This window comes from Talpa occidentalis, unplaced genomic scaffold (genome assembly GCF_014898055.3).
Source record: "Talpa occidentalis isolate TD23 unplaced genomic scaffold, MPIMG_talOcc4v2.1 talOcc4.3, whole genome shotgun sequence".
Lineage (NCBI taxonomy): Eukaryota > Metazoa > Chordata > Mammalia > Eulipotyphla > Talpidae > Talpa > Talpa occidentalis.
The window spans coordinates 88,669,020-88,681,973 of record NW_023603184.1 but is presented as its reverse complement, the minus strand read 5'-3'; the positions used below and the strand labels follow the sequence as shown (position 1 = coordinate 88,681,973).

Below are 12,954 nucleotides of genomic sequence, written 5' to 3'. Positions count from 1 at the left end.
ATAAATTAATATAAATTGAAACTTAAGTGTAAAGATTTGTTGAATTAAAAGCTTTTGAATTTTTATTTAATTTTTTAATATATTGATGAAGATTATATTGTTTTAGATTGATTAATCTAAATAAAATCAATTTATTATATAATTTTAGAAATATAACATTATATGAATTTAAAAATATAATATTTAAACCATTAAACCAGCACAGAAATCAAATTTCAGATACAGAGTGACACACTGAAACTTTACTCATGCTCCTTAAAAATTTTAATATGTAAACTGAAGTATTTACAGCAATAGTAATAGGACAAGCAGCTTTGAAGGGTCTATTGTATCATTTTCACATTAAAGAGAAGGAAAAGAAGCTTACAGAAACTAAGTACCTTATTGAAATTTCAAATAGGTATTAGGTGACAGATGAAACACCAATGGCTTCCCTCCCCCTGTTCCTTGAGCAAAGCTTTAACCAAGAAGGGATCTCTGATTATGACATGGCTCCCATTCTGGCATAAAGTTTGCATGTATCTATGTTATTGACAATGTTATTTTCAATATTTCTATAGCTGATACCTAGTAATCAACATTTTACGGTTGTTTGTATTGGTTAAAAAATTGATAGCTAAAATATTTATTGTTTTCTCATTATTTGTAGAAAGGGTAGAACTCAAGATACATATGCATACATATGTATATGTGTGTATATCCATATACACATAAATACATCAATAGCATAGAATTATATAGGATATTACATTATTAGTTTCAGGCATCCCACAGGTTCACAAATACTGGATAATGTTTAAATCAAAAATAATATAGTGTGATTTATTGTTTCTTTCCTTTGCCAGCATTACTTTCCTTAGAGAGTAGCAAACTATATTTCAGACAACCAATGTTATATTGCATCTTAAGAAGTATCATAAAGCATGTAGCTATACCAAAACAGGAGGAAAAAAGGGAAAATTTTCTAATTTTTTTTTTTGTCAAGGTTCAGCTGGACTAATGTATTGATCCATTTTGAAATTAAAATGCTGTTTTAGCATACGTGTACATACACGGGGAATCTTCACTGTGGCTGCACATAGTAGCATATCAAAGCTTTATCTATGACACCCTGAATCACCATCTCAAAAGCAAGAATATGCATGCTGAGTGCAGGCTGCTCACTAATTACCCAGAATTTATTTTAACCTTGAATCTTTAAAGAAAAATTATGATTACAGAAAATCCAAGTTTATTAATTAAAATAGAACATCATAATCATTTGTAAGGAGTCACCTCAATTTTTTTTTTTTGCATTGAGTATTCCTGAGTTAACATTACCTATACAATCATCAAAAAAGTAAATTTTCATTTGCAAAGCAGTGTCTTAAGAAGCAAGTCATTACTTTCATTACTGTGAACTGAGACATTAACCTAATTTGACACATTTGTGCATATAATATAACGTCACGAAATAAAGGAAGTTGATGGTATATCTGTGTTTTTACTCACCAGTTGTTTCCACAATGCCTTCTAGAATGACGACAATCTCGAACTGTTCAGTTTGCATGCTTCTCTGGGACAGGTCATAAAAGGGGCTTTTGGCATCGATCACGTGGCAAATCGTGAGTGGGGAAACAAGAAAAAGTTGATCTGCCCCTGTGCTAAAACCTACATCCAGTTCAAGTTGGTCAAGGGGAAGGAACTCACCCTCAGGTGTCTGCCGAGACTAGACAAGCACACAGAAAAAGAAAAGAAATTACCACTTGCACTGAAATTTTCAAGGCAGTCCAACAGTCATTTACATCATTGCCTACATTCTGCACTATCAATCATTTGCAACAAAATCCAAACAAAGCATTATGCAGCTATGTTCGAGCAAATGGGCCGAAATCCCACATAGCTCATGTGGAACATACATGCATTATTTATAATATACAACTTACTATAATTACCATTCTCTAACTCATGAGATTTGGAGAAATGCCTGGTCCAACAATGGCTGTTAGTACAAACTGTGGAACGGAATGTACATGTGCCACTGCTTGACATACATCACTGCATGAGAGCTCACTGCATGCCAGATTTTTTTTTCTCACAAAGCAAATAAGTAGGCATTTCTTATGAGGTTGTTAAAGCTGTAAAAGGTTGATCAGATCCTAAGAAGTGAGGTATTGCATTATTACAAAGCCAAACATAACAACTTATTTTCCGGAAATACTGGAAAAGTAACTATTTTTGAAAAGTAACAGATATAAATTAGAAAAGATTTTATATTAAATTATGCTAGGTACACAACAGTTCATATACTAAAAATAAAAGTCACATGCTATTAGCTAATGTCTTTCAAAATCCTAATAATAACCTACATTAAATGTGTTTACTTCTCTATTTTATGAATTTTAAAACATAGTAAATGTGCTAAATTGAACTGTTTTCATCAGCAGTTTAAAAATCTACATTGGATAAACATAATTTACTAAAATTTGTAAATAATGTAATTCAGTGTTAATGTAAATCACTATGAAACTTAATAGACTGCTTATATGCTAAGACTCTAAAAGAAAATTAATCATGACTACTAAAAACTTTCAAGTCATGAAAGTAAATGTATCTTTCTTTTCTACTCATTTTCATTTTTTTCAAAAACTGTTATAACCATCAGGTAAAAGTAAATAATTAATTTATGTGAGTATGCTGGTCAAATAAGGGCTAGGTTAAACAGCTGAACACAGAAAATTTTGAAAGGGGAGCCTTGGGACTGGTCAAATGGGGTGTGGGAAAACCCAATATATTTTAATAGGTTCTTTACAAAGTTAATTTAATAAACAAAACAACTGTTAACACTGGTCTGTCCATTAAAGTGGTAGTTTGAAGACAAAATCTTATTCTCGGTGTTCCAAGAAATACATCTGCTTTTTATGTGAAAACACTGCAAAATGCAGCGTAGTAAGATGTCCTCCATGGCAAAACAGAACCAAGGGTTTTATATTGTGGATGATTCATCATGGCAACAATTACTGTGGCGTCTCAATAGCAAAATTAGTTAGAGGGGTAAGTTTGTAATTACTGATACTCAGAAATTTTATTTACATAGAAAAAAAAAGAAAATATTGAAAGTGTATTTTTCTTTACCTCCTTGTGAGTACTTGATGAAAACAGAAGAAAATGCTTTCTGACAAGAAAGAAAAATCCATGGAAAAGTCTGATGGTACAAAAATAAAAACAGTGGATCTAACAACCAATGTTGTAGAAACTAAGCCAGTAAGAAAAGTTCTAACCCAGTAGGAACAAGCACTCTTTGGAGCTTTCTCAAGCCACCTATGTTTCTAAATATTTTCTCAAATTAGTAAAATATGTATGAGACCAGCATCTTCCCAAATATACAGTTGTCCAACTAGTATTGATTAATATAACAAAATAAAAACCAAAACAAAATATAAATAAAAATAAAAACCCAATGTCATTGTTCTCTCACCTACTAAGAAACAGGTGCTATAAAAACACAAGGTGTTACTCTGATGTTAATAAGTAATGAACAGAATTTGAGATGTTTTTACTAATGATCCTCAGCTCTGTTTTTTTCTATAGTAAATGAAAATACAAAGATAATTCCTCAAAACATAATTTTTTATCATTTAAAAATAATTTTCCAAAAAAGATATATCTTTCTAATTACTAAATATGTACCCCCAATTAAAATTCATCTTCCTTTTTAGATGTTATTTATAACATCATTCTAAAAGGCTTTACAATAAGCTATAACGTTTGTATGCTCTCAATCATTCAACAAACCATGAAAAGAAGTGACCTAGAAACAGGCAGATAATCAGGAAAATGCCAGCCTAGAATAAACAACATGAAATTTTTAGCAAAGCAGTTAACTTACATATAAGTAATTTAGATTCAATCTCCATATGCATTCTGATTTTAGAAATTTGTTCTAGATAACCTATAATACTATGGGGAAAATCATGATATTTTGTTTCTTTGAAAGATGTTTTTCATGCTTATACATTTTTCAGGTAAGTAAAAATCTCTAAATATCCATTGAAAAATATTTTCCAGTGGGTACAATGTCACTTAACTTTTCTTTAAATGACTCTGAGACCCTACCTATACCCACAATTTTTTTTTTTTTAAGTCTTCTTTTGTTAGGTCAACAAACATGTCAGTCAATATGCTTACCTCCCTTAACTTTTGTTTGCTTCTCCAATCAACTGGGAAGTCCATTGACTACTGTGAATTCAATAGAAAGCTTTTCTGTTTAGAGGAGTAAAGGGTGTGGTTTCAGTGTGGCAGATGCTTGGAGCAATAGAATTGTCTGAGCTCCTCATTGGAGCACAGTTGTCTTATGTGTGCTCAGCCAAATACTTCCCATGTTCCAGAAACCTAAATATGCCTACCAAATACAATTTCATAATCACACACATGCTACTGTAGGTTTACAAGGAATTCTAATCTAGGCTTTTGAATTCTGGAGCAAATGCCAGAGATATTCTGGAGCAAAGGGTGGGGGGGAGCTTATGTTATTTCAAATTTTCTCATACAAGTTGAATGAGAGAACTTTTGTTCAAAGAACTGTGACAGGCATGTGTACATGAAAAGGAAAGATAGAAAAAAGCATGTGCTTTTATAATATTAAACTAAGATGTATACCTTGAGTATGTAATAGATAAATAGCACTAATATACCATCAGGTTCTAATTCTCTTACTTAGTTTTCAATTACCATATTTTATCCAGGAATTATAATAGGCAGAAAAAATGAGATAAAATTCAATTTAGCCTTTTTTTTGTGATGTCATCTTAAGAATTACAAGGAGTATTTCATTAACATAGCAGTTTGCTGATGGTTCACATTATCTCCTTAAATATTATAAACTTCCTAATTCCAAAGGGAACACAAAACTATGGCCATTTCCTAGATCAGAACAACTGCTATTTTTAAGCTTGCTGCAGTTAATCATTTAAATTTCTAAAAAGTTAATAATGAAGGCTGACTTCTGTTTGATGAAATAATCATTTAGAATCATAAAAACTACTTAATGAATTAGAAAATGTGAAAGTAGTAAAAGGAAAAACAGTTCATTAAAAATGGGTGATTTTTTAAAATTTATAACTTGACAGAAATTTATAATTTGACAGAACTATGACCTGAAAATGACTTTCATGCAATCATTATTTCCAATTATATGGAATCTGGGGGGAAGAAATAGGATCTTTCTGCTACTTTAAAGTCTATGATTGAATGCATTATAGTCAAATTCTGGATACGAGAAAAAAATAAGGAAATCTAAGGCTTAAAGTTCTTTAAATTTATTGTCCAGAAAATTATAACTACAACGTGATGGATTTTTAAATGCTTTTATACAGGACCCACATCACCAATACAATCAATTCTTTGATAGCTTTTTCCCATCTCCCTAACCCCTAACTCTATTCTAATTATAATCATGTCCTGTTTCCTGATTTGGGTGAGGTTACAGAAATTTTGAATAAGCCATTTAGTCACTAACACTGACTCATGAGATTTACCTCTCTCATATTTTAAGTGTTGATCAGAGCCTCACCACCTCCCACAAGTATCTACTAGAAAAACATATTCAGGGCCAGCACTCAGGATAGCAATGGAGGGGAGGGGCCTAATGTGAGAGGGACAGCTGTTTTTGCCTAACACTTGATCTGTAATTTTACTTCTCTTTCTTTAAACGTACAATGTGTGTGTTTGAGAGTGCGTGTATATGTGTATGTGTGTTAAATATATGTTGCAGTCAGAAAGAAAATCATGTGTAATGAGTTCAGAATACTATCTGGAAGTTAAATTAAAAAACGAACCAAAAGCAGGTACCAGGAAAAGGAACAAAAATGTCTTCTAACTCAACAGCCGTGATGGTAGTGGCTCAGGCACTCAGACCAAAATCAAAGTCAAGTAGAGGAAGATGTAGACCTAATTTTATGTTGACTGTCTATTATTAAATTTCTTCTGGGCCACAATTTAGTCTACATTATATTTCTTTGACTCCTTAAGTTTGAAGTTCCATGAATCCTAGGTGGGAAAAACATGACCAAAATCAAGTCTAAAATATTATTAGTTATTAATGCTAGACTGATTATCCCATGAAAAGATGTTCATTTAGAAAATACCTTATAGAATGGAATGTAATTTATCTTGTAATAAATTATATAAGGTTTTTATACCATTCAAATGAAAGAACACCTTTATAATTCCTTGAGGGCTTTTTATGGGATTTATAATAACTGTGGATAGGATTTGTAACACTCCTTGCACATTCCCCTCCTACTCACTTTTTCCTGCTTCTCTTTATCACTTGTTCTTACCTACTGCTGTTTATTTATTGGTCTTTATGTCCCTTATTTCTGTTCACACTGAGCACGAGGCACCCTGTACCTTTCAGGAAACAGACTAAAAATAAAAACTAAACAAAACAATATCCTACTATTATTTTAAAAGAAGAATCATAATTACAGTTTTCAAGAGGAATTCAAGTTCTATAACCATTGTACCTATGTCAGAGAAAGCAAAGTTAAACTAAAGAGGCACTCTGGCTTTTAAAAGATACAGTGAACCCACCTATGAAAGTCCCTTACCGCTAAAGAATCTAGTCCCAAGATTTCTGGGGTACTCAGTGTTAGACTCCTTGAATACTTCCACTAATGCCTTATGTGATGTCCAGAAGAACAGTGTTTTCATTTTATATTCATTTGTGGATTTATTTTTTTAAAGGACATAACTGTTTCAAGGTTAATAATGACATGAAAATTGGCCAAGATCAATTGGTAAACATAGTCAAAATAAATTCATGTAGAGTTAAAAACATAATCACATTTAAGTGCAAGGTAAGGAATGAAGACAAATAAATATATGAAAAAAATTAAAGAATCATGTGGGTAAGACTTTAACAAAATGTTAGAACATAGGAAGAAAATACAGAGCTTAATGGTTTTGCAGCCAACAATTTTGTTTTTATTGCAGTGGCACTTGATCAATTTGTATGAGGAAACCACAGAGCATCCAATTTTAGTTCTCCATATAAATGGAGAATTAAAAAAGTAGTACAAAAATAATGTATGTGACACATTAGAAGAGTAATGCAATACCTTTCCATCAATGAAAATTATCAATTTTACAGATGACTTCCTAGGAAAGAAAGGTGATGAATATTTGCAATGAATAATGATAAAAGTAAACAAAATTATACTTCCATGAAAAAACTTTATCTCAATTTCAAAATTTAGATCCAACAGCAGAAGAGTTGATCTTATGTTTACCTTATATAAATTACATTTGACTAGATGTCTGTGTGTCTGTCTATCTATCAATCTATCAGGCTTCTGGATAATAAGGTAGAAGGTCTTGAATACTGTATTAAAGAAGATTATTTAAAGTCTTCTAACAAGATGAAATTCTAGGGCAATCAACTATTAGAATTAGATCTGATAGAAGTCAGTCAAATTTCTCAATTCTTTAAATCTAATGCTAAATATTACAGCCCATTGTTTCAGCCAATAGTCTCAATTCTCTAATCCTGACATTTTTCACTAAAACTTTCAATTGGATTACATATTAACTTAACCATGCTATTCAGTGATCCCTGTTTTCTGGGTTAAAAAAAAAAAGGAGACTAAAATAATTGAAAATTCAAATAAGACAATATAAGGATAAGAAAAGGAAAATAGAATAGTTGTCTTAAAGGAGTTTTCTTCAGCTTTCTATAAAAAAATGAAGAATATATTAAAATTATATCCTTTAATTTTTATTTAATCTGCTTTTTCTCAATAGAAAAAGGGCCTAGTAATCCAGGCACAGAGTTTGAAAATATTATTAGAATGCCAAAATAAATGTCAGAATTTGCACACCTGAAGACAGAAATAGAGTTGAAATAAAAGTGCCTTTTGTATAAGAAAATACAAATCAAAAAGTTAGAAAGGTTAAAAACAAACTTCCATCAAAACTTAGAGAATTCAAAAGAAATATGTATGGAAAATTTCATCATAGCCAGGATTAGAAAACCATACCCATGTTCTTGTCTTCTCAAGAATAGAAAGTGCTTTATAATCACTAAATAGAACTCTTAATGTACAGTAAAATCTTCTTTTATTCAGCAAATCAGAGCTAAATTAAATTAGCTAACAGGAAAAACAAATCATCAATAGTACCAAACTTTTTTGCCTTAAGATGCTATATATTTCTCTATATTCAAGATACATAAATTGTACCTTTTAATAGCAAATGAAGGATAAAAAAACTGAATATGTGTAATATATTTAATAAGAAGACTGGATTAGATTGATATCAAAGTATTACTACTTTAAGATTTTGGCATAACTTCTCTTTAAAAAAAGTAGTTGACTGTTTTAGGTCACTTCTTCTCACTCTCTAAGAGAAAATGAGAGTAACTTAAGAAAGGCAAATCTGGCCTCTAATTTTTCTGAATGTTATTAGTTGCCTAATAAAACATGACTCTTTTTTAATGAAGTCTAAGGAAATGACAAGAACTATGAGAATTCATTTTAATTACCATGGCTACAAGAAAAATCAACTTCAAACAAACTATACTAACTGGGTGGTTGAAGGGTTGTCTCTGATCAACCCTCTTGCTTCACAAATAGCAGGAGATAATCTCAAAATAATCTTGTTTAACATAAGTTGGCACCACATGTCAGTCATATTTACTTCTAGCACTGACATCTTCCAAGCCAACAAAAAGAAAAAAAAAATTACAGGAATATATTTAAATTTAATTAGATGTTGTTTTTATCACCTTGTGTTAATACAGCACCTTGCTCCAAATTTTCAATACTATAAACTGTTTATTTTAATCAGGACACTTCTGGGGGTATATAAGCTACATGCCCATAAACATGAAAGTCATTATCAGTGGCCGAACCATTGCAGGGACTGGGTGCTTCAGATTAATTGTACCTTTGTAAAGCAAAACAAAACAAGGCTATGTTTTATTTATAAAACAAGGTTATGTTTTATTATAAATTAATTTTGGTTATTTCTGGTTTTATAAAAATAAAATTTGATAAGGTGTAAAAATATCTAAAAGTTATGGTCTTGAAAAGATATTTGCTTTAATAAAACACTTCATATGTTTAAAAGAGTAGAGGCCAACAATAAATGATGATTAAAGTCTAATTATGACTTTCCAACTGACCGATCAATATGGCAAACTACTTGTCAATAAGAACCTTAAAATGACACATAAACATTGGTTTTTTGTCAGAGACTCTGACAATGTATCAGCAAGATGCTCATATCTTCCTGGAAGGCCTACCTTAAAGAGAGATGATATATTTTGGTCTATTCATATAAGCAGACACATGCAACAAATAACACTGCAATAAACATGTCTCCAAGACAAGTGTTCAGCCTGATCCAATATCTGGCTTATTTCAACAGTACTCCATAGCACAATATGCTAAGAAAAACACAAATCTGTATGCAGTTCTCTGAAGGTAATTATAAACATAAGATCTAATCAAATTATCTATGCAAAGTTATCTTAATGAACATGGTCGTCAGAACCAGGCTGAAAATTTACTACTATGTTACATGAAATTCAGTTTACTTACTATGTATATAACACAGTAAATATGCATATATTGTGGGTGACAGGACAACTGAATTGCTTGAATCCTCATACTTTACTGAACATGTTCACAAGTAATTAGGATAAGGTCTCATAAATGAACAATGAAAGTGACACAAAAGCCAAACTATTTCAAAGCACATTGGATCACTTTTAGTTGCAGTGTAAGTTAAGGTTTATAAAATGTGTTGGTAGAGTGGAAAATGAAATTCAAAGGCACAACCCCAACTTAACTATCAAATTTCCATTTTGTTAATGCTGAGTTCTAAATCTGGCTATGGCTCTCTATGCAATGTCAGGAAAAATATTTAAGACTATCTTTTTTCAGTGTATGAATATTTGAACACTACCTCTGGCAAATCTCTGAAAAAGAATTGTAAATTCAACACACCCAGAGAACTGGGCTTCTATTCCTCATTCCCAGACTCCAATGGGGTGAATGCTTATGGTGGGCTTCTCTTCTTGGCTATAGTGGTGCCCCCTAAGGGCTATATGGACCTTGCTCTAATAACCATTCCATGTGCCATTTGTTTTAGCATTTACACTGCTGATGGTAGGAAGCAATCTTCTCTAATGGATGCTGAAAAGCTTCAAGTGAAATCTGTAATTGACAAAGGCTTCATAGAAACAGGCAATTAAGAATAAAATTAACAAGAGGCTCTACAGGAAAAGCACTCAGAATACTTCTCTAGGAAAATATTTAGTAAAAATAAAAATTTAAAAGAACCAGGTGTTGTTTCTTCCACTTTATTAACTGCTTCCCAGCTCAGTGTGCTTGTTAAAAGACCAAACGTACAGTGAGAGCTGATGTTACTAAGTCTTAGAGGAAGAATCCACCTGCTGATGTTATTAGGCAGAAAAAGAAAATACCTAAGTGAAAGTTGAAGCAAGCCCAGCACCTAATTCTTTAAAATAAAAGCTGTTTGGTTTCAGTACCTCCTGGTGAGTGGAGCTGTATTTACTGACACCAAATCAAAAGTGTTCTTAAGAGCAAAGTGGCAAGAGTAGGAGAAAATAGGGCACACGCTTATACCTGAAGCCACCAGGAGCCAACACCTCTCAGTAAGTGTTACTAATCCAGAAAGTGATACAAGCCCATCCGAATAATGAATATAAATAAGAGCGCAAGAATGAGCAGTTAAAGAGCAGAACTGTCAGCTGCGCTCCCCGCGCACAATCCCCCACTCTAAAATAAAGGAAGTTTACCTGTAGCACTAGGTAAGGCTAGGGGGCTGGGAATGGTTCTCAGGTGAGTTAATTCCGGGCCAGCGGGGTAGGCGGTGGCCAAGTGGGGAAGGGGCGGGTAGCACTTACTTTTAGCAGCTTGCAGCGGATCTGCGCGGAGACCATGTGGCTGTTGCGCAGGTTGCCCACCCTGAACATCAGCGTGAGTTTTCCGTCCCTCATGGAGATCACCGCGTGCTCGCTAAACATCAGGGTCTCCGCGCGCTTCTTTGGCTGGGACATCTTGATGAACATGCAGCCAATGAGGAAGGCGTCCACGATGGAGCCCAGGATGGACTGAAAGAGGAAGAGGATGATGCCCTCGGGGCATTTGTCTGTGATGTAGCGGTAGCCATAGCCGATGGTGGCCTCCGTCTCGATGAAGAAGAGGAAGGCAGAGGGGAAGTTATAGACATTGGCCACGCAGGGCGTGTAGTTGCCGACGTGGGCTTTGTTCAGGTCGCCCCGAGTGTAGGCGATCACCCACCACATGGACGCCATGAAGAGCCAGGCCACCGTGTAGGTAAGGATGAAAATGAAGAGGTTCCAGCGCCACTTGAGGTCCACCAGGGTGGTGAAGAGGTCCGAGAGGTAGCGGCTGGTCTCGCTGCCCAGGTTGCCGTGCTGTACATTGCACCGGCCGTTCTTGTCCACGAACCGCTGCCGCTTCTTCTTGGGCACGAGCTGCTGCTGCGGGCCCTGGCCGGGCCCCTGGGGCTGCAAGCCGGAGCCGCTGGACGAGGTGGTCACTACCTGGTAATCGTCCCCAAATTTCCTTCGGAGTGCAGACATAATACGGAGGGGCGAGCCAGATTCAAACAGGAAGCGAAGGCGCAGGAGCCGAGCGCTGCAAACCAGCACCAATAAGAAGGTGGGGGCGGGGGAGAAAGGGGGGACAAAAGCGAGCGCGCCTGGGGTGGGGGGGCGCACCCAGCAGGTATCTGCGGTCTTTGGCCCCTGCAGACGCCTATCCTCCCCTGGGACGGAGGCTTTCTTTCCTAGCAGAGTCTTAAAAAAAAAAAAAAAAAAAAAAGTGTCCTCCCGCACTTAAGGCAGGAGGGATGCAAGGACCGGGAACCCAAACCCAATTTTGCCTCCAAGCTTTTCGAGGTTTCTCCTGTCTTCACCCATCCCCGGCATCCCCGGCCACCCTTTCCCGTCCCTTCCCACAGCCGTCCTAACTACCCTGAAGCCCTACCAAGCTGACGGTTTCAAAATGAATGAGTTGATAAGCGAGTCCCACCCCACCTGCCAACTCGCCGGGCTGCCGGAGCTGCGCTACCTGCTTGGACCAAACCCTCCCCCTCCCCCCATCCCCTCACCCACCCCCCCAGACAGTTCCCAGCTCCCCCCAGCGTTCCCGCCTCCTATCATTTGGCCAAAATCCCGCCCAAAGGCATGTCCGCCCGGCACTGGTGCTACACCCCCTACCCACGCCCTCCGGGTTCAGAGTTCCCCGCTTCGGACTCCAGAGACGTGCGCGCCTGGTGTCCGCCGGCCGCCGAGTTTCCGCGGGTACCACCAGGGCCTTGGGGTGAACCCTCAAGGGTCCCCGGTAGCCCCGGCGCGCAACTGAGACACGGCGGTGCGCGACACCCGAGCACTCACCCAGCAGCGGAGGGCGGGAGGAGGCAGCGGGACGCAGTGGCAGTTTGGCCTCGCACTCTGCGCTCACCGCTGTTTACCTCGCCCCCACTTTTCCTGGTGTACCGCGATGGGCGCCAGTGCAGGTCCCCCAAGCTCCGCACCTTCCACAGGGCACCACGCTCGCTGCCCCACCAAGAGGATCCCGGCGCGCCCTGCACTGACTGACTTGGGCGCGGGACTTGACTGTTTTTGGCGCGGTGGTTTCTTAGCAGGCAACTGCGGTGATGCTGTCAAGGGTTCGATCCTCTGGCTGCCAGTCAGGCTTTCAGGTTAAACACTTACGCCGCTCTCGCTTTATCTCTGTTTCTGGGCACCTGACTTTACCTTGTCCTCCCTCGGTCCCCCAGTCCCTGTCCGAGGCTCGGTGGCCCCGGGTGGAAGATGCCAGGGGCGAGCAGAGGCGCAGGAGTGTGGAATTTGTGCTGGTGCGAGTAATCAGCTGCAGAGCCGCACTAGCCCCGCCTGTCCCTGCCTTCCCCGCTGCT

General features: G+C 36.8%; 1 protein-coding gene across 2 annotated transcripts in view; it reads right to left on the bottom strand.

The window, feature by feature from the left end:
- KCNJ3 (potassium inwardly rectifying channel subfamily J member 3) overlaps nucleotides 1–11,695 on the bottom strand; it is a 131,610-nt gene extending 119,915 nt beyond the window's left edge. The window contains exons 1-2 of one of the 2 annotated variants that reach the window (XM_037521831.2): nucleotides 10,913–11,695; nucleotides 1,492–1,708 (exon numbers count right to left, since the gene is read on the bottom strand). In XM_037521831.2, coding sequence (XP_037377728.2) covers nucleotides 1,492–1,708; nucleotides 10,913–11,614 — 919 coding nt within the window. In that variant the 5' untranslated portion in view covers nucleotides 11,615–11,695. The remainder of the gene's footprint in view (nucleotides 1–1,491; nucleotides 1,709–10,912) is intronic. The other variant, XM_054699185.1, reaches the window with a different exon arrangement.
- Between the last annotated feature and the right edge of the window lie 1,259 nt (nucleotides 11,696–12,954).